The 23,482-nt window shown below is 30.2% G+C and overlaps 1 protein-coding gene across 11 annotated transcripts in view; it reads left to right on the forward strand.

Moving 5' to 3' along the window:
- LOC107437287 (tyrosine-protein phosphatase Lar) overlaps positions 1 to 23,482 on the forward strand; it is a 503,821-nt gene that overhangs the window by 413,467 nt on the left and 66,872 nt on the right. For 4 of the 11 annotated variants that reach the window (XM_071177243.2, XM_071177266.2, XM_071177255.2 and 1 more), the window contains 7 exons: positions 1,497 to 1,679; positions 11,319 to 11,429; positions 12,766 to 13,044; positions 17,184 to 17,471; positions 19,791 to 19,811; positions 21,751 to 21,851; positions 22,872 to 23,067. In XM_071177243.2, coding sequence (XP_071033344.1) covers positions 1,497 to 1,679; positions 11,319 to 11,429; positions 12,766 to 13,044; positions 17,184 to 17,471; positions 19,791 to 19,811; positions 21,751 to 21,851; positions 22,872 to 23,067 — 1,179 coding nt within the window. The remainder of the gene's footprint in view (positions 1 to 1,496; positions 1,680 to 11,318; positions 11,430 to 12,765; positions 13,045 to 17,183; positions 17,472 to 19,790; positions 19,812 to 21,750; positions 21,852 to 22,871; positions 23,068 to 23,482) is intronic. The other 7 variants (XM_071177248.2, XM_071177267.2, XM_071177272.2 and 4 more) reach the window with 3 other exon arrangements.

Consider the following 23,482-nt stretch of genomic DNA (forward strand, 5'->3'; position numbering starts at 1 on the left):
TGTCTTCTTATTTTTAAATGTGAAAATTATCGGCAATCTAATTTAGGCGCCCATAAGGAATTGAATTTGTTAGGTTATTTTTTTATTTTATTTTAATTTATTAAAAACTTTTTGGATGAAACCTCTAATAATTTAATGAGTTTTTATTACTGATTTCAAATTTATTAATCTTGTTGATTTTATTTTTAGAAATAAAGTTAAAACAAAATTTATTTTTGTCATTTGGATTTGGACATAAGTCAATCAACTTTGTTTATACAAAAAAATTTGAAAGGTTTGCGTATTTTATTCATTTTTTAAAATCATTTAGCACTTCGTTTTATTAGAGAGTATAATAATTTTCTTTTAAAAATATTCTTTTCATATTATTTGTTAATTAGCTAAATATATTATCGAATATCAAAAATTTTTTTATTTTTAAGAAATTAAATCTTACTTTGTTTTTCGTTCATAATTCGGTCATTATTTAATTTAATTTAATTATTTATCTGAAATGATAAGGTCCCGCAGTGGACTGATCGTTAAGACACGGTTCCCTGCAGATCACCGAAGTCAAGCATCACTGGCTGCGGTCAGTGTGCGGGTGAGTGACCACTTGGATCAGTCTGCGTAGGGACCAAGGGTGTGCGGTATTGGTCCTCGTTAAAGTGTTCTACTGTAAAGTGCTCGACTTCGCGTGCAGGTCGTCGAGCTACCGAAGCGGGGGTGCCATCCCATCTGCAGAGGATCAAAATTGTGATGGCATGTCTTCGGATCATCCTCAGGGATGTTTCCCAGACCGTCGCCAATAGCCCATTGTGCAGCTCTAGTGTGACGTAAATGAACTATAATAACTGAAATGATAATAATAAAAAATAATGTTTTAAAAGCGTTTTTTTTTTCCTAAAATTTATTTAGCACTTTGTTTTAAACATACAAATAATTTTTAACGTTTTATTTAGAAATTGAACATTACGATCGAACTTAATAATTATGTAATTATTTATGCATAATAGTACAAAAAAATATTAATTTGTAAAAAACGCTTTAAAAAAATTTTTCAACACTTTGTTTTACGCGTATTATGAATTTCTAAACAAACATTTCAATAAATATTTTAAGTAAGATTTGTTCATTGTAGTCAATTTATTTAATATCTTTCTTAAGCAAAGCATATATATCTTCAAATTTATAAATTGATTTAAATCAATCTGAGTATGAAGTTTTGATAGAAATCTGACTTTCTTTGCCTTACAAGTAAATGAAATTCAAAAATACTATATCGCGATGCATCGCTATATCCTGATGCAAAACTGACGATGCATCACGATATATAATTTCTAATATCGCCCAGTCCTAGTTACTAATAATTTCCTGCTTGTTGCTTTTTAACGCTTTTTCGTCAATCCTTTTTTTTACTATATTTACTATTTAAATGGTATTTTGGAACTTATTGCTTATTGTTTGTATTCCCCTTTCAGTAATCACTAAAATTATTCTTAAAATTTTATTTGCAGAAGATCAAGTTCCGATCGGTTTCCCAAGATTCACCATACAACCTCAGATCCAGGGTGTAGAAAAAGGCCGCAATGCCCTTCTACCCTGCAGGGCTGAAGGCACCACCCCTATTACAATCAGGTGGTTAAAGAGTTACATCCCAGTGGATATGAGCGAACCTCGATACTCTCTTGTTCAAGGATGTAAGTAACATTTCAGACTCCTTTTAGTTATACAAAGTATAAATAAGTTTAGTAGTGTTAGATATACTGAAACCACTTGCTTAACTTTCAGACAGCTTCAACTATATTAAATAAATGCCAGTCGGATGGCCGAATGGTTAGCGAAGTCTGACTGCGAAGCCTGTGGCTGCTGGTTCGAATCCCGTTCAGATCATGGATGTTTCTCTCTGTGTGCTGTCTGGTGTTGTTGTGTGAATGTGGGTAATGTTGTTCACCTCCGTTCACACCATGTAACACTAAAGTAGCAACACCTTCGGCATCTTCCTATTCGAAGAAGTTCAGTGCTTGACGTTAAAAGAATATTAAACAAATAATCCCCAGAAACTGAAGCAGCAAGATATTACTTGCTTAAAAACTTCATTCGTTTCAAATATATACAAATTGGAAATAACGGTCGACATGTTTCAAGCGCTGAAAAATCATCAACTGTTTTCAAAATTTGCCAGATGTCAATTATAAGGGGACTCTAACCCATGATCCATCTGATAGGAAAAAGGTAGTGAATCTTACCTTGTGAAAGCGATGAGTACAATGAATGGCTGAAAATAAGTTCTTTGAAATTGATTAATTTGTGAATGAGTTAAACTAGCATCATTGAAGAATCATCTTTTTAAGCGATATAGAAATTTAATGATGCATTTTGACAAAACATTTTACTAGCAGTGAGGAAGGATAAGAATTCTCCCTCAGTTGACGATACACAAAGAGAAAGTGAAATCTGAAAAACGATGAGTTAATATACACATTATATATAACATTAGTATTCACTTAATATTCAGACCTTGAAAAGATACATGCGATGAGAGTCACATGACATAAAAGTTTCAGTTCTCAAAAACTACACTTCCTGGTTGCAAAATATAGCTTCAGAGATCATTTTATCTAACACCATCTACCACTGGGGATATTTTACGTCAGTACTACGGTCGGTGCGAGCCGGGTGCGGAAACTGAATCAACCAGCCATTGCCGGGATTCGAACCCGGTCTGCTCATTTGGAGGTGAGCGCTCTATCCCCAGAGCCACCACGACTCAAGTAGCATTTATTGTAATTTTTCTTCGCGATTTTCAGTTTATTGTCAATCGAAATTTCCATCATTTTGATTCTAGCTAGAGTACTTAAAATAGAAGAGAAGCTTGAATCTGGATAACTGAACAAGTTCCCGTAGTTTTTTATCTGCTACATGTGGAATTTAGCACGATATTATCGTGGATAGGAATTTATCATCAAACAAAACTATGACCGCTTTAAAATTTGCTGAAACTCTACAATTTTAATTGTAACTTAACGTTGAATGACTTTACAAACTTGAATCATTTTCTAATCACTTAAAACAGAATTTATCGTCATTTTAACAAAAAATTTAGTTTATCGGCAATTAAATTTCCGAACATTTTGGGCCTAGCTGGAGGACTTAAGATACACAGCAGTTACTCATGATTGATAGATCAACTTTAGCCTGCGTCCTTCAAGTTTATTCTAAAAATAGCTCAAAACGATAGTATGGAGAAAAGCCACAGTTTTGAGAAAATAAAAAACTTATATGGTCTAATTTTTTAATACTTTAAAATTTACTTTAATGCTGTATCATCTGGGCTCATAAAAATTTGCAAAAAAAGAGAAAAAAAAAGCATTGATTTTGATCTTTTTTATTTACGTGGAAAAATATCGCCAAATTGGCAATTTTTACAAAAGCTTAATAACTTTTAGAATATTTAATTTTTTAATCCGTTCTAAAACCCAGATAATTCTTCATGGCAAGATGCCATATATAGTTTAAAATTACATCTTTACTTCGAATTTAAGGCATTTAAACTGAGGGGATTTTTTGTTCTTGTTTTCCTTAGCGAAAGAACATCGAAAACCCATGTTAACAATGCTTGAAGCATAGGTTTGCCACAAATATAGCTGCGGCAAATATTGCCAATCAATTTTCGATTTTAAAACTTTTCTTAAGCTTTGTACATAAACTTGAATAGAAATATAGTTTAACCGAATTCCTCTATAAAAGTACTTCTACTAATTTACTTTATTTTTCCAACAATTAATATTTAATGACAGCGAAACATTACCAGAATCATGTTCATATTTTAAAACAAAATGAAAAGAACAAAATAAATTCAGAAAATTTATTTTCCTATAGTGAAAAGTAAAAAACTATTTATGCCCAAGTGATATGTTATTTGATTCATTAAATTAAATAATTCGTTAATAATTATTAATAGTTAATAATTAACATATGTTGATATAAAAATGTGTGTAAGTTAATTTAACAGTATCAATAAAAATCTCATAGAAATCTGCTTCAGGTTTATTAAATAGGATTAATCCGTAACAGGAATTTATGTTCGTAATACACTCAACTTCATTCTTCATTGCAGACTTAATGACTTTTCATTTTCGAACAAATCTCTCTATTTAATCCAACAACGAAATAAACGGGTTCAACTTTTAATCTATTCCGCATATTCTTGTTCATTAAAGTCTGCTTCTGTGAACAAGTAATTAACTTTTCTAAAAATTTCATATGAATACATAATCAACTTTCGTCGGGGATGGCGAATATTTGAAAATTTTTAGATAGACTGTAGGAATATTTTTCTAAAATGGCGACAGTGATAAAAATCGCCTTGACGGCCAAACTCCATTTAGAAAATTGTTACTTATGCGTCTTTTCCTGTCCAAAGTGAAAATGGCAGGTAACGGCCCGCTCCGGCTCCGCTCCGGTTTGATCCGCAATAAATCCACTTTATCCGGAAGACAACGTAGTGGGAGTAGGAGTTATTTAAAATTTATGCATTTGGCGGGAGATAAATTTACGGAGCTCGTTTTGGAACAGGTTGTGACGAACACAAAAGAGTACGCCAAAAGCATGGGTAAAATGGAATAATCTATTCAAGTTCACCACGTTAAATTCTTCATATTTCTCTTCGAGTTGCATCTTTATCAATTTCTTTTAAGAAATGAAACATTTTTCATTTTACGAACGACAAAAATGAAACAACTGTGTTTCGTATTTGTTCGTAATTTGAATATTGTTTACAACATGTCATTTCTCCTACTTTTTCCTGGAAAATATCGATTGTGTAATTATCTTTGCTTTTGAAAGCGGCATCTTGTGTCAATTGTCATTCTTTTGTGTTAGAGAATATTCTTTTTAGAAATGTAGAATGAGTTTTGTTTGTGAATATTTGATGTGTGTTTTATTTTGCATTCCCCAAGCTAAATATAGTGCCGCTGTATAAATTTGAGCATTTATTTTAAATAAATGTTTGTGGATATGTTTGGAAATATTTTGAATTTAAATTATTTTTATTGTTCAAGAAAATTTTTTGAAATATTAAAAATATTTCTATCGTAGGAATATTTTTTTCAAGCTTTGTCGCCACATAAAATAAAGTTTTTGAGCGAATACTATGCTACCTAAATTACAGCTGTTTTGATTATTTTACTGTTATTCACGACTACTGGATTAGGTTTTGTCTACCTTTAGTCAGCGCCCTCTATGAAAATAGTGTCAAAAAAAGCGTTAGTGGCCTAATCTTTTAATAGTTGAAGAGTTACCCGAGCACTTCCTTTTTGGGTCATAAAAATTAAAAATTATTGATTTAAATAATCTTTCTTTGATGAAAAATCTCCCTAATTGGTGCAATAAAAGAAGAAGAAGAAAATATTTTTTTAAATATTTAAGCTATTTACTTTAATGTTCTGACTATTCTTTTCAACCACATAGTTTATGTGGAGTCATGGTGGCTCATGTGATAGAGCATTTGCTTCCCTAGTAAGTTGACCCAGGTTCGAATCAAAGCGGTGGCTCGTAGATACGAATTCTCCTCTCGTCTCGCACCAACTACAGTGCTGACGTACATTTTCCTCAGTGGTAGACGGATCATGGGTTAGAATCCCCTTGCCATCAGGTTACCCGCAGGAGGTTTTCATTGTTTTCCTCTCTATGTAAGCAAATGCGGGTTAACTCCATCAAAAAAATCTCCCACGAAGGCTAGTTTGCCTCAATGCTTTGATCCAAGAGTTCCCTTGTCTTCTGGAATGGGCTAAAAATTACAAGTCTACGGAGTTGAACATTGTTAGTCTTAAACTCAGAATTGGGCCGGCTGTTCAACCCAGGGTTTCCGCTACGGTAGCTTTTTTCGCAAAATGCGAAAAGACCCCTCAAAAATGCCAAAATTCAACAAAGCATTTTCGCATTTTTGCTAAAGGATTTTACTAAATTCCATTAAAAAAAAAGCTTCCGCGAAAAACCATGACGCTAACATCCATGAAAAAAAACTTGATCAAACAAGAAGGAGAAAAAATCTAATTATCTTTCGCAAGAAGAACCATGACGCTAGCGTTCACGAAAAAAACGTGATCAAACGAGATGAAGCATAGCGATCAACAAAAATGGCTAGAATATACGAGTTTCACCGAGAAGAAAAGAAAAATAAACTAACCACAAGACTAACTAAACACATCTTAATGCAACGATGTAAAAACATGTCATTTAATGAATTACTTTTATTTTTATATACCAATGATGTGTCTGAACAGTACCCATTAATAACTTCTGTTATAGAGTATTGTGCAACAGTACCAATGCACACTGTTGACTGTGAAAGGGGCTTTAGCTGCCTTAATTTGATTAAAACTAATATTCGAAACAGGTTGTTAATCAACCATGTAAACAATTTGTTAATGATTAATATTGAGGGCCCTGAAAGTGCATTTAACTTTCAAGAAGCATTTGTAAAATGGGCAAACATGAAAGAAAGGAAGATTGTTAATTATTAACCAAAAAGTTTTGATAAATAATAAATGTGTGTTTTTTTTTTTTTTTTGTTATAGGTATTCTTTTTGATATTCTTGTACATTAAGCTATTCTTTGTCAGATAACTTACAGTACTTGTTTGATATAAAGTAATTCTATAAGCCTAATGGCATTTCAGCATTTTGCTAAAACTTTTTTTCAGATTTTAGCTTTTTTGCTAATGAATTTTTAGACTCAGCTTAAACCCTGGTTCAACCACGGTTATAAAATAATTATAAAAAAATTTGTAGTTTAAAAATAAAGCTTATCGAGTTTTAAGACACTAAAAGTAAGGCTTTTGCTTTGAATAAGCTGTGAAAATACCCTTAAATAGCTCTTACATATTTCTAAACTCGCTTTCTTTTTAAAATATATTACGTATAATCTGTCCCTTTTCTGGACCAAACGTTTGCACCAGTTAATATATTTTGACGTTATTCTAAGTTATTTTTAATTTTATTATTTATCGCTTGCGTTTTTCATTTAGTTAACATTATCCGCGCATGCGCAATATGGAAGGACTATTTTAAACGCCCACATCTTGCACCAGTTTTTACAATCTTTATTTCTAATTTTAAAAAGGACATTTCTGTTATTTATTAAAGCTTCGAAAATTATGTTTAATTTTATTAAATACTTTTTTAGATTTTTTTATATGGAGATTTTTTTTTTTTTTATTTCCAATGGCAAAAGAAAATGACAAACTCTTACAAAATCAGTGAACAACAAGTAAGAGAAAAAAGTCACTATCTCATTAATAGATGTCGAGCACTCCAGTAGCGCCTCACCTCAGAGTCCCCACGCAGAGCCGAGCATCTCAATAGATGGTTCCTGTCCATAAGTTCATTATTTGAGCATAACGGGCAATTTGGGTCAGCGAGAATGCCGATGTGGCAGAGGTGGTTCGCCAGGCAATCATGGCCCACCGCAAGTGTGAATTCTGCAACAGCTTTATTTCGGGGCTTATCGGCAATACCCTGTTCTAGGCTGTTCCCCCAACTTCTTGAAGAAATACGAGAAGTGAGCAGCGCTTTCCAGTTTTGTCTCATAAAATGTTTGACATAGAGTTTTGCCGAATGAAAGGATTTAAGAGTGCTTGGCTGTTGAATTATTTGAGTGCCTTTCTTAGCCAGCATATCGGCTGGTTCATTGCCGTAGATATCGCAATGTCCTGGGATCCATTGGAGTATTATTTATCGCCCTTCTATCCCCAAACTCTCCGGGAGAACCTGGCAATCCTGGATAGTCCTAGAGATAGGTATTTTACGAGATCTAATAGCTGTATTTCTAGAGATATAATAGGAAAACGAAAGGCAAAATAATTAGTTTTTATGAAAGTGTCTATATCTCCACGAATATTTAAATGTTTCCAAAACTTATCTATCTAGGTTTATAAAACTTTAAACAGTTATTGCATTTGCATATATTAACCAAATTAATCGAAGCAAATGACAAACTTATTGCTACATTTTCAGATATAATATGAAAAAACACTCTTTTTCTTCAGTAATTTATTGTCGATCTCTCAAACCTGTGAAAGCTTTGAACTTTCTTTATAACCATGAGAAATTGCATGATCCTAACACCTGTAAATTTATAAAATAATTCTCTAAGTATTTCTTAAAAAAATTTTAAAAAATGTCAAAAACTGAAAGTCTCCCATTGTTGTAGAGTAGTGTAACTATAGCTGTTATGCTAATCATTTCTTTTACCGTCATACATCCGTTTATAAACTGTCGATTCTGTTATTTTACAGTATTTAATATTTGGTATTCCAAAATATTTTTGTAAGTAGCTTATTCAAAAGTAAAACTTTTATTCTAAGCTAGGATAAAATTAGCTATTTTCGCTTATACAAATACATATTAAGATTTGAAGTTGATAACATTAAAATTTCCAACATTGCAGATTACGTTGTTTTATTCTAAAATCACATTTGACTACAAAATAAGTTATCGTCTGCGATTTTATTTGCAAATTGTATTCCTTTTCCGTCATTTTATCGTTTTAAGCTTTCAAGAACACAGCCGGGCTTAAGGATTTGCCTGCGGAGAAATTTTTCAAACAACTTCCATTTAACTCCCTCTGGCGGCCTCATTCGTACTTAAGAAACTCCATTAAATTTCTTTTGATGTATTTCTTCTTAACTTTGACAAATCGCCTCTTTCACTTTTTTGCACTCGCACTGTAAAAGGTGGGAAATGAAAAAAAAGGGTATAGGGGGTGGGGAATTCTGATTAGAGATGCGTTGTGTAGTGTGTGTTCTAGGGGGTGGTGTGGTGATGGCGTAGTTCCTCGTTTATCATCATTAGGGTCATTTCTAAAAGTGAAAAACCATCTTGCAAAAAGACTTTCGCGTGAAGAAAAAATTTTCAACGAGATAACACTTCTTTTACCCTCATCATTTCCTTGATTTTGTTATTCACGGCGCCATGTTTCATTTGAGACAGATGGATTTAAATTAGATTGGAAAATAAGAGTAAAAACTGAGCATTATTATATACATATCAAGGATATTTAAATCAATATAAAAATAAGCCAGTGGCGATTTTTATTGTGATCAAACGATAATGTAAAGAAGTAGCTTCCAAATTAATCTAATTTATACCCCATCGAAATATATAATGTGTAGCATTTATTAAGTATATAAATTTAAAAAGTAGCTTCCAAATTATCCAATTTATCATGTATTGAAATATTAATAAAAGTAATGTTTATCAAAATTGTGAAAATAAAGAATTGCTGTCCAATTTAGTTGTAATTATGTTCTATAAAAAAAATTCCAATATATGTAACGTTTATTAAAGTTTTAAAGTTATAAAATTTTAAGAAAAAGCTTCAAATTTGATCACTTTTTTAACAGGGTAATATTATCAACATGTAAAGTTTATCCAAGATGTGAAAGTAAAGAAATGGCGTTTATCTTATTTCAATTTATCACAAATCGAATTATAATTAATAAGTAAAGTTATTTGAAGTTGTGGATTGAATAAAATGTAACACTTTATTTATGTTTTAATGAGAAATGCATTTTATCTTATCGTAATTTGCAGAACTTGAAATATATCGTTGTAGAATAATTTTTTACCCAAAAACTGCCGTGATAGTGTTCTCTGAGAAATTTCTGTAATGTTCGAAAAGTTCGTCATTTATCTATACTGCCAGCTTCCTGCTTTAAAAAAAATAAATAAATAAATAATAAAATCCCGTAAATGTAATTGTAACGAACTCCGTGAAAAATAATAGAGTCGACCTTTAATTTATACGGTTATTATACACAACTTCTTAACTCTGTTCGGAGATATGCGCCCTTTTTCTTGGTGGTTAGAGCAACAGTCTACGGACTAAAAGGTCCCGAGTTCAAACTCAGTCTGCTCCAAAGAATCTCTCACTCTACATTGGTGACCACGAGCAACAAACACGCCTATCTCTCACTCCTCGACAGATGTCAGCACTACACTATTTCGTCTAGGTTCGTGGTTCGTCTTGATTTGGCAAGCAAATCGTCTTGAGTATCAAACAACGTCAACACTTAACTGAGATTAGCTTTTACAGCCGACCTGTCTTTTTACGGTCATGATAGTTTTACGGGAATGCATTTATTTTTTATTCATTGACTAGAATACTTATTGCTGGTTCCTGACCGTAATCTAACAATGAAATTTTATGAGAATGTATTAATACGATTCAGAAAACGATTTCAGAAATCTGCCATTTTAAGGATTATTTTCTAAGAAAAATGTGTTCTTTTCTTCACTTTATCATTTTTGAATGAAATTAAGCATTTTGCAGGATTCTGTTTGGATTCCAAGAAATAGAAATTCAATAAGAATAGAGATTCAATAAGAATAGAGATTCAATAGAAATAGATTTTAAGCTTTTCAATATATGAAGTAATTTTAATATGTTCCGTAATGTATTCAAAGAAGAAAAACGATGTTCAAGTTTTATTAACTACAACAAAAAGCCTCTTCTTTTTAATTTCTTCAGCTTGTATATTTAAAGAAATATTAATACGAACATTATGTTTTTCTCAATCTTTCTGTTATTTTGAAAATCAAAATGCTAGGGAAATAACAAAACAAATGATATAGTTGAACGATTAGAGAAATATTTTGTTTTTCTCCAATTTTTATACATCATATGACTGGAAAATAGTTCATATAAATATTTGAAGAAAAAAAAATGCTCAGATTGTTGGAGAAATAACTGTACTCATATTTTAATTATCTCAGTGTTTGTCTAGTTCTGATCTTTAAAGTTCGAATAGATAAAAAAAAATAACAAAATAAAAAAAATACAAAATAAAATTCGCCACTCAGTGTGTTGATACCCTAAGTACTTTTTACCGTAAAATCTGTTTTTACAATAAAATTTTACAGAACAGAAAATCTTATTTTCCATAATTTTAACAGTAATATTTACTTTAAAATCACTAAATCACTCTAATTGATTAAATATTACTGTAAAAATTGCGGTGTAAAATTTCTCGGTAAAAACGAATTTTATGGTAAAACTGATTTTAGGGATACCGCACACACTTTCTTACTGTAATTTGATTCGAAATGTTTGCATTGTACTTAAATTATCGCTTAAGGCAACCTAAAAAATGAATAATTTTTTAGACCTTAGTGTTGCCAATTTAAATGGAGAAATACCCGCGTTTTTGGTGTCACTTTCGAGAAATAAATATATAGATTACAAATCATATTTTTAACCAAAATTAATATAGTATGGAAAATAATTTGAACAAATGACAAATTATCTTTATAACTGTTTATTTGTGTGTTTTTCAGCCTCTCTACAGATCATAGAAGCCGAAGAAGATGATCAAGGTAGTTACGAATGTGTTGCTGACAATGCAAGAGGAACAGCCGTTTCAGGGCCTGCTACACTTTACGTAAGAGGTAATTGTCGTCGAGATTTAATAACAACATTTGTACTTTGATTTTAAAAAATTTAAACGGAATGCTTGGAATTTATTATTATTGAAATAATTTTCACCTTACATTTAATGTGAACAAGTTACTTTTGTTTTACCTGTAATGATGATACGTGGAGCTTAAAATGCGACAATTTGAAGTTAACTAATAACTTTTTTCAAATATCTTTATTTTTTTCTGATGTAATGATAATTAAATTCTAATAATCTAACATTATAATGTTCTCATTCGCACATTTAGCTTTAAGTAAAAAGCTTCCAAAAATCAATAAATTAAATTAATTATTAACTCAAATTCCTAAAGATATTAACTATATAGGATTGTGCTATTTACTTCATCATTTTTGTTTAAGATGTTGACAGCATATCTTTGTTTTTTCCTTGAGAAAATGGGATCATGCATGCACAAAGTGACTTAAACATAATTTTACCTAAAATAAAATTGAAAAAATAAAAGCTAAATTTTAAAAAAATTTGCCTTTGGAACTTCTTTCTCGCATTTAAAATGAAGAATTTTTGGCACAAAACACATCGAAACTTCATAAGCAAAAACGTGACTTAAGTCGTTTGCCGTTACTAATAGAAAGTCCTCCACGAAGGCAAATTTCTCCCAATGCTTGATCCAGGAGTTCCCTTGTCTTCTGGATTGGGTTCAAAATTACAAGGGTACGGAGTTGAACATTAGTAGTCGTAAACCCAAAAAAATTGGATTATAAAATACAAAACGGCGGTTATAAAATATATGAACTGGTGATATGATTTTTCAAATTTGCAGATATTTAGATCTAAGAGAAACAGCTATTCGTCATTAAAATTTCTTTAATTTACAAAATGAATCATTGATAAATTTTTGAATTTGAGTAAAATAAAATTCAAACTACATTTTTTGAATTTATTTTATTTTTTGCTACAAATATAATTCTGATAATCTAACATGTTTTTGAATTTGAGTAAAATAAAATTCAAGCTACATTTTTTGAATTTATTTTATTTTTTGCTACAAATATAATTCTGATAATCTAACATATTTTTGAATTTGAGTGAAATAAAATTCAAACTACATTTTTTGAATTTATTTTATTTTTTACTACAAATATAATTCTGATAATCTAACATATTTTTTTAGTAACTATTATACTGTTTTCTGTTTTGTTTTTTTGTAATTAAAAAACACCAAAATATATCTTTGCTTGTAATTAGAGCGTCAGAAAAATATATAAAATGGTCACCGGTGTCCCGTCTGCGTCAAAGAGTTAAAGAGATAAAAACTAATCTGCAATTTTTTTTGTTCTTTTTTATAGTTCGGAGAGTGCCTCCTTATTTTTCTATACCCCCTGAACCAGTATATGAGGTCATGCCGGGTTCGAACCTCAACATCACTTGTGTAGCTGTGGGGTCACCGATGCCCTATGTCAAGTGGAAAAAAGGAATGATGGATCTGACTTCTGAACATGATATACCAATTGGAAAAAACGTTCTACAATTGACTGATGTCCGAGACAGTGTTAACTACACATGTGTTGCGGTTTCTAAGTTAGGCAGTATAGATGCTGTCACCCAGGTCCTTGTACAAGGTACGGGTTAGTACACTATCATACTTTGAATGTGTGTATCAGTGGCTTTAGTATGCTTTCTATTTTGGCTGTAGTTTGGATAAATTAATTTTTGTGTATTTCGTTTGTGTTGATAAATATGTTAAAAATAACCTTCTTCTTTCAGATCTATTGCAGTAAAAAATTCCGACAGTTAAAACTGTTGCCCGGATTTTTCCCACTCGTCACATAATGTTCGCTTAAATAGTTGTTTAAAGTTTTATTCCACTATTTTAAGACCAAACACCTGATTCAGATGATTGCTAAATTGTCAAAAATGACGAAATACAGCTTGAGGATTGCTAAATTGTCAAAAATAACTATATTCAGCTAAAAGGTTGCTAAATTATCAAAATTAACGAAAAGAGCTCAAAGATTGCTAAATTGTGAAAAATAACGAAACACAGTTTAACGATTGCTAAATCGTCAAAAATAGCGAAATACAACTCGAGGAATGCTAAATTGCCAAAAATACCGAAGAACAGCGCTATGATTGCTATGTTGTCAAAAATAACGAAACAGGATTGCTAAATTGTCCAAAAACGACAAAATAAGTTTAAAGATAGCAAAATTATCAAAAATAATGAAATAAAACCTGAAGATAGTGAAAATGTCGAAAATAGGAGCTTCAATTCTGATAGTGATGTAACAAAATTTTTTAATAAAGATTATTTTTTTGTATAAGTATAATGGAAACTAACTGCAAAAACAAAGTCTATAATTTATTTCACTGAAATTGCAATACTTTCATCAATATTTCAATAATTACAACAACTAAAACACTGATACGCTTTTGCTCGCCAAAGTACCGTTATATTATATCTTTTTAGGTTGTTAACCACTAATCGTTTCCCGAATCAAATTCGATATACTATTTCTTTTAAATGAAACTGTTAGTAATGGAATAGTAAACTAGTTGGTCCTAAACTTTTTTTCGTAATTTTTGTGATTCGTTGCGTCCAGATTGATCGATTTTAATTCTCAATCTGATAATCAATATCTAATTATCGTATTTCTTTGTAGCATCATTAAGTGATGTAATAAGGCGTCTTATGCAATAATTTATTTATTAAAAATGTTTGTTTTAAATGCTAAATTAATTTATCTCCAAGAGTGATGCAACTTGTGTTTCGCCCTACAAATAATATACAAAATATATCATTGTTTGTTTTTTTCCTTAACAATGAAAGCATTAATTTTAATTGAATTCAGTAAATGTTTTCAACTAACTGTTATTACAAAATAACTTTTTTATGCATACTTAATTATTAACAATCATTTTAACACGAATTTATATCCAATTCAAAAAAGTAGAGTCAAGCATTTCGACAATACCCCATTGGGGGTTAGGAAAGTCATGGAGGTTAAAGTTCCATAACTTCGTGGCCAAAACACGATTGTGGTAATAATGTGAAGATCTCACATTATTGTATTGATATATTTTACTTTGACTATATTGATACAATATTAGAAAGCACTCCTTTTTGCGGATAGAATCGTGTGAGCTGATCAATAGATTACATCATTTTTTTCAGGGTTTTTATTGATATTTTTTTTAATTATATATTTTGTTATTTTATTTTGTTTTCATTATTCTGTAATTTGTTCCATGTTTTCTATATGTTTAGAACTATAGAATAGTGTGAGGAGCACTCACTTTTTTTTAGTGCTCCTCACACTATCGTATTAATATATTTTGCTTTGGCTATATTGATACAATAACAGAAAGCGCTTTTTTTTGTGGATATAATCGTGTGGGCTGATGAAAAGATTATATCTTTTTTTTCCGGTTTTTTTAAAAAATTTCATCCTTTTTTCTTTTTTTTTTTAAATCAGTTGTTTGTTGTTTTTTTTTTTCATTATTATCCCCCCTCCCCTTTTGCATATGTCTATGATTTTCCTTTGTTTTGTCTTCATTTTGAACTTATCTAATGAGTTCTGTTTATTTGCGGCTTATGCGCAATGAATGAAACTTATTGTTTTTCTTAACTTTCTTCGTGTTTTCTTGTATTTATTTATTTTGTTGTATATATATATATATATATATATATATATATATATATATATATATATATATCATGTCTAATCTATATGTTTTGAATTATTGAGCACTAAAATATAATATATTCTTATGCTTAACAATTTAAAAATCGTATAAAACTTTCATGACACACAAACCATATATAAAGATGACAAGTGAAAAAGTATTATTAGAATCTTTACGCTTCACTTAAGAACGACCAAATTGCACTCTGAAATTCGTAAAACTAAAATTAATTCCTAAATGTTCTGTTACTTATAATACAGTACCGCAGGAATATCCCTAGATATGCTTAATTTGCCATGCCTATTAAGTTTACATGCTATTTTCATATTTTTGCTAATGTCATGATTTCGGTCTATTAAACTTTGTTATATCACCCTAGCAACGCTGGTTAATCGTCACTATTACTATTGAACCGTGAAAGCATAATTAGTATCTGTTAAGCTTACCTATTAAATAATATTATTGTTAAAGTTTTTAGGGTTCTTAATCGAAAAATTAGTTTGGTAATTGTTATCAAAATGAGGATTTTTTTTATTATATTTTTTTTATTTTTTTATATTGTATCCAAAATACAAATATAACTGAATAGAAAAACGGTATTGGTGAACTATTACCTAAGATTAAATAGATTGCAGAAAAAAGATTAATTGATTTTGTATTTAAATAGGAATCTACTTGTTAGACCTTATAACAAAAATCCAACGTTTAGAGGAGAGAAAAAACTATCATGGTTTTAGAAAACTATCAACATTTAGAGAAGAAAAGCAATGTTTCAGTTGTTTTCAGTTCAGTACAGCAATGTTTCAGTTATTTTTCAACATAGCCACCACCAGAATTGAGACACTTGTCCTATCGTGGGATCAACTTTTGTATCCCTCTGTCATAGAACTCTGCTGCCTGTGAATGGAACTAGCGTGTGACAGACGTCTTCAGCTCTTTGTCGTTGCCAAAATGCTCATCGAAGGACACGAATTTCTTGAGGTGCAAGAAAACGTGAAAATCGCTGGGGGCAATATCAGGGCTGTAGGGTGGATGATCAAGCAACTCCGATCCAAATTCCGTCAAAACAGCTGCTGTGCGTCAGGCCGTATGTGGACAAGCATTGTCATGATGGAGCTCAACACCTGCATTTCACGACTCTTGTTTTGACTGGCACGTCACAATTTCCGCAGTGTTTCACAGTAACGGTGGACGTCTGTCACACGCTGGTTCCATTCACAGGCGGCAGAGTTCTACGACAGAGGGATACAAAAGTTGATCCCACGATACGACAAGTGTCTCAATTCTGGTGTTGGCTATGTTGAAAAATAGCTGAAACATTGCTGTACTTGACGCCAATAAATATGTTCCTGAAAGTGTGAGTTCTTTTTTTTAAAAAAATTCTGGAAACTTACTTTCTGGATGCGCTACAAGTTGACCTTTTTTCCGCTTTTATCTATGTAGAATTTTTTTTTAAACAAATTATTTGCTTTAATTTTCTTGGGATCATTCATTTCAGGTGCTAAATATATTTTTAAACAGCCTTTTGTATGATTAATAATAGTTAAAAGATTCAATTTATGTATTTAGCATTAAAATTATTTGTTCAACACCAAATTGTAAAAAAAAGAAGGCATATGTCTATAAAAAATGAAAGCTATAGTATATTGTCGTTTCCATATGACGGAGTGTAGTTCCTAGAACAGCTATTAATAATGATTTCCAATTCAAAACGTAGCATGTTACTTGAAAATAACTGGTACAAGAAATAGTTTCCATCCTTTTGTATGACTTATAAAAGTTAAGTTGAAAGTTAAGATTCAATGCATTTAGTATTAAAGCTATTTGTTCGACATAAAATTGTAAAGAAAAAAAAACATACATCAATAAAAAGTAGAGTTATGGCATACTATTGTTCAAATGTTCTGTTTTTTCAAATGTCCTGTCGTCACATACTTGCATTCCCATGTGACTTAGTGCAGTATTTGGAACAGTTATTGATAATGATTCTCAACTTAAACCGCAACATGTTACTTGAAAATAACAGGTATAAAAAATAGTTCCATTCTATTTTAATTGTTACTATCTATTTTAATTCCAGCTTTACCTCGACCACCGACAAGAGTACAGATCTCTGACGTAACAGCCACATCTGTACGCATATCATGGTCGTATGATATTGGCTCCGAGAATATCATCTACTACGTTATACAATATAAGCCAAAGCTAGCCAACCAAGACTACAGTGAGCTTAGTGGCATCAACACCATGTTCTATACAGTGCGAGACTTGACTCCGTATACAGAGTACGAATTTTACGTCATAGCCGTTAACGCCATTGGAAGAGGCAGTCCAAGTCAAGCTGCCGTTGTAACAACTGGAGAAACAGGTATGTGTTCATACTATCGTTTCTGTACACAATTTTTCTGAATTGGGAAATTGAAAAAATAGAAACCCATCAAGAGGATAAAAGAAAAACTCTACTTGGGGCTGTTTTTCGAATGCTCTGTCGTCGCAAAACGCGTTTTTGCGATTAATATGCTATTTTCATAACTATTTTCAGTTTACACTAGTCATTCATGACCGTTCGATCACGATTAGTCTTTCTTTAATCATCGCCCTCTATGCATATTCTACAAAATGTCAATATGAAGAAAGGCTGCAGCTATGTGAAAATGAAAAATTTTCGTAATATTTTTTATTCTTTTTAATGTTTAAAAAGTTTTTTTTAACCGATGAATTATCTAGATTCGTAAGAATTTTCAAAAATGGAGTATTATTCGTTGTTTTTTATAATTTTAATCTAAACTGATAAAAAATCGCCAAATCGGCAATTTTCGAAAAAATTTAATAACTTATAAAATATTCAAGTTATTTTTCCGTTTTACAAATAATTCTTTACCACATGACGTTAAATATTGTTTAAAAATATTGCTTCGTCTCAAGTGTTAATGTTAAACTATAACTTTTTTATTTATTTATCTATTTATTTATTTTATTTTGGTGAAAGAGCTTCGAAAAATAATGTTCATTAAGCAAGCGTTTATTTATTTATTGTTTGATTATTTATTTGTCGGTTAATAATGATCCTCCATAAAAAAAAATATTGCAGTTTCAAGATAAAATTAGTTTAATAGACAATACAGACGGTCATGGTTTAACATTATTTCTCATATTAATGGTGATCTAAAAAATTCGCGAAAAACAATGAGATAATCATTTGCTGATGTTCTACTTTAGTTTGATATATACAGGGTGTCTCGTAATAACCCACCTTTATACATACTTTTAGAATACTTGTTAAAAAATTAAAGAAGAAAACCTACACATATTAAGGTCCCCATTGAAACGAGGATATAACAAAAAGAATTTCGAAATCTAATGCATACTACTTAAGGCCTGGTTTCTTAGGACAGGACGCCGTCAGCTGGAAATCAGCGCTAACCTCTGATTTGTCCATTTGTGAGTTTGATAGTATGCGTTCGATGACGTATACTATCAAACTCACAAATGGACAAATCAGAGGTTAGCGCTGATTTCCAGCTGACGGCGTCCTGTCCTAAGAAACCAGGCCTTCGGTAAGAATAAGAATCAGGCATGGTCTGAAAATATCAAAACCTGTTATTTTGCCCAAATAAATAGAGAGAAGTTGAACATCGATTTATAGAAACATGTTTTAAGTCTCATTTGCTATCAAACTGCTATTTTTTCATCTCGTCTTTCCCATTAGTGTTTTGACAAATTCTTGCAGCCTTTTTTGCTTCATTTTTAACTATAATTCTAAAAATGTATATTATGAGAGTTGATAAAAGAATATTCCAATTTAAAAATAAATATCTATCATTTAAAAGTTTATTCTCTTCTTTAATATTTACATTAATATTTGTTTTCCAGGAAAATTGATGAAAATATTATAAATTTTCTAAAAAAAATTTTTAAAAAATAAGCTGGAGCTTATTTATAACTTGATTTATGTAAAAATATATATATATATATTTCTCTCTCTTAAAAATCTCAACACTATTTTTTCCCACTCACAAATAAATACTGCTTTGGGATTACTCAAAGTTAGTTTATTTGTATTTAGTAATAACTAAAAAATATTATTGTCTTAAACTCAATTTTTAAAAGCCTTCTCACAGTTAACTTTGTTAAGTTTTAAGTAGTGAAAAAAGTATGTTGCCCATTATTCGCATTATATTATCTTACAATAATATTTTAAAATTATAAAATTTTATTTTTAAAAAATTCTTACATCATTTAACTGCATTATTTTTTTCTTATAAAACGTGCGTCTGATATAAATTGTTACATAAAAAATATGTCCCGACTTTCTTATCCTTAACCGAAATATATTTTTTCAGCCATATATTTCGAATTATTCCTTTCTAAATCCTACATTCCTTTCATCTTTACCGCTTGAGAAAATTTAATTTTGTTTTTATTTGTATATGTTTACAACAAAGCTACCAATCTACAATTCACCAATGGTTGAATTGTTGCCACGTATCAATCTATAAAGTTTTCAATAGAATTTTTCTATCGATCAATAAAACTATCATAGATAAATCTCTTTTCACAAAAAAGATAATTCCTTTCTTTCATTTCTTGGTGGTATTCATTTATAATAGGGATTTTTCCTTTTTTTCCCCCTATCTTTCTTTCACTAAGCAATTGACGCAATTCCTTTTCTTCTTTCTTTCTCTAGTGGACTCCTCAGGATCTAACAGTAAGTGTTCTCTATTTAGTATGCTTTTTCCCTACTTTTCCCTATCACTTTTCCCTTTTTTTACTGTATTTGAAAATCACTAGAAATTAAAAAAAGAAAACTCAGTTATCATCAGAATTTTAAGATTGATTGTGTTTTTAAGTAGTAAAATTAATTCTAATACAAAAATTTTTATAATAGCTTTAGAGAAATTAATAAATATTTTTTACCATATAATTATTTAATACTTATGAGACTCGGTTGAACGGGTTAGCTAAAAATTGGGGGTGATTTAAGAAAAATCATTTAAAAAAAACTTAAGAAAGAATCTTACTGTGCTCTGGCAGACAGTTAATTTCTTTCAGAAAAGTTTTAAAATAAATCAACAGATGGCGCTGATGATTAGAAAAACTACAAAATAATTATTTCAAAGTAAAGCAACGACGTCTTGCAATCTGAGAACATAATTATCTAACACCTGTGGTAAAAATTACAGTTAGGATGATCCGACATGCAGCAGAAAACGTTGTTTTTTTTTTGGCAGCAGTGCCATCTGTGAATGAACTTCTTAACTAAATTTGAAACTTTTAAAGAATTAAAATCTGGTTTCTTAAATAGAAAATAGTAAAAGATTATTTCTCTAACGGTATAGTTATGGAAACTACATTTAATAATACAATATAGTTATAATATGTTATAAAACAATGAAATAACTATGTAGTTATAGCACAATATATGAATTTATTCATTTATCAATTTTCATGGTTTAAATCAAATTGAGTCCAAATCTTTAAACGCAGATTATTGGTCATTTTTTGAACAATCGGTACTTTTGTATAACCGAATCATGGTCACATTATATTCAGTGACATTCATTAAAATCTTACTAAAAAAAACAATAATTTTTATTTCTAATTTAATAAGTTTTAAGTAATAGTAAAGAAAAGTAAACCTTCAAATAACGAAACAGCGAAATAATAATTTTATTCATTTATGAAATCAAAAAATGTATTTGTTTACAGTTTACATACTTCGTTGTTAGAATCAAATTTAATCATCTGTAAAAGTCAAATGCAAAAATAAACAATTATATCTTAATGTGTATTTTGATTAGTTTAATAATAAATTTAAAGCAATTATATTATAAATACATTTTTTGTGCATTTCTGATTTATACTATTCATTTTCATAAACTTAATTTTTAGTAAAATTTCATGGTTAAAAAATGTGAAAATATCTCTAAAATAAATGTGTGCATCTTCTTGGCATGAAACATTTGTTTCTAACGAAAGTATATACGTTTTATTTTCATGAAAATAATTGTAGTAACTCTAAAAAATCGAGTGGTAACTCATAGATTGCGTTATTCACTTCATCTTCAGACATTGTAAGGGAAAGTTAGTGTTGCCATCTATTATCAGCAAAGGAAACTCATATTCTCTCTTACTGGAAAAAGAACTATCTGGTTTCAAATAATACAGACGTCATTTTATTGCTTACATAAAGATAACTATCTCAAAACACAGTGTAATCAAATGTCTTTAAGTGATTGTTATGAAATGGTATGGTCTTTTCCCCAAATTTGAAATTTATTTCTTTGTTGTTTTTTATCCCAAAATATGCTATGCAGTCATTAAAGTGCAGCTGTTTTAGATTCTAAAAGTAGTAAAAGTTAAGCTTGTTTTATATGTATCATAAGCTAAACTTCACTTTGTTTTAATCCCTTACATTAATTAGGGCTACTACAGTTGATTTAATTAGGTCTGCTAAATTAATTGAAATTATCAATAAAATAAACGCGTTTTAGAGTTGTCATGCTTTTCCACTAAGCTGTAGTTCTGCAGCATTTTGTAGTTTATTTTAACAACGGCGTTGAACTGCCGATCCATACCGAATTTGCACTTATATCTATTATCAACTCCATAGCCTTGTTGTTAATAATGTAATTTTTCTTCTACAGAACCAGGGAGTGCTCCCCGAAATGTTCAGGCGACTCCTCTTAGTTCAAGTACAGTCGTCATTCAATGGGATCCGCCAAAAGAACCAAATGGTCAAGTGACCGTAAGTCAACACAATTTTTTTTTTATTCAATAAAGGCAAACTATATGTTTCTTGTCTTTAAAAATTCTAATCAATAAAAATTCTAATCAATAAATAATTTAAATTGTTATGGCGAATGCACAATATTAATTTAATATTCAATAATGAATATATTTCAACATTTTTCACTACCGGCAAGGATTTCATTAATTGGTAAATTGCAATGTCTCATAATTTCGGCAAGAATTATAAATTAAGTTTTTTCATATTTCACTACTTGGACCAGAATGGGATACCTACTAGTGACGTAGTATGGATATATCGATTCTGATTGGTTGTTAAAACATGGCATTTGTTTACGTCAGTAACTTTTCTCTTCATTCTATTTCGAGTTAACCAAGCCCGTCAAGTATCAATTATCTTAAGTGACACATTCTATATTCTTTCACAAAGATTTCAATTCTTTCACAATATATTAGCACAAAGACAGACACGAAGTATTGTACAACATAAACTAAGTATGCTTCAATATTGCCCGGTACACAAAGCAAAAATATTTCACGATTACAATAAAATACGTAAACAAGTTATAAACCTAAGTTAAGTAAAAGACTTAGACAAGAAAAAATTATATTTTGACGAATTAGATGTGCGATACGGTTCTTTATTTAATTAATTCACGTTAATTAACATTCTAACTAATGTGCGGAAACTTAGCTCAACTTTAACACGCCATTTTGTTTACAAATGATCAGCTGACGTCATAGGTCGCATGTGTGGGTATCCATGATCTTCTTCTTGAAAGGCAATTACCCAATTATCAAAAAAAAATTATTTTATCTATTTTTAAATTGTATATCTTGCTTTTCTAATTTGAAACAAGTTTATTAAAATGTTTGGGGACAAAAATTATTTTCTACTTATTATTTTATTGTTAGTTTGTAATAAATCTTAAATATTTTTGCTACAAAAATATTAAATGAGTTCTAATAGTATTTAAGACTAAAACCAATTAAATGTTGTTGTTTTTTTCGATTTCAGGGTTATAAAGTTTACTATACCACCAACCCCCATGTTCCAGTTCAGGCATGGCAAAGTCAAATTGTAGATAACAACCAATTAACGACAATAAGCGATTTAATGACTGACGCAATCTATTCTATCCGAGTCCAGGCCTTCACCAGCAGAGGTCCCGGGCCACTATCGAATACGATACAAATGAAGACTCAGTTGGGTGGTAAGTAAAGTCTACAGCCTATGTGAAACTATTTTATACATCATAAAAATAGTGAACTCAAAAGCTCAAATTTACACACAATTTTTGAAAAATTACAGCTTTTCAAGCTTCGGGCAAATTTCTATATACTGAAAAACTTCGTTAAATATCAAGATCATACCTATTCATGAAATTTTATACACACTGTGTTAAAGTAAAAATATCTTACTTCTTGGCAAAGTTCCATATACAGTTAATTAAAGAACCAAAATCTTGGTTAAATTCTAAATACAGTCAATAAAATACCAAGATCTTACCTCTTGGTGAACATCTTTAAACAGTTCATTAAAATATATAAAGCTAGCTTTTTAATAAAATTTTATACACAGTGCGTTAAAGTATAACAAAATCTAACGTCGTGGTAGAGTACTATATG

This window comes from Parasteatoda tepidariorum, chromosome 3, assembly GCF_982258835.1.
Source record: "Parasteatoda tepidariorum strain Cologne lab strain chromosome 3, Ptep-v5.0, whole genome shotgun sequence".
NCBI lineage: Eukaryota > Metazoa > Arthropoda > Arachnida > Araneae > Theridiidae > Parasteatoda > Parasteatoda tepidariorum.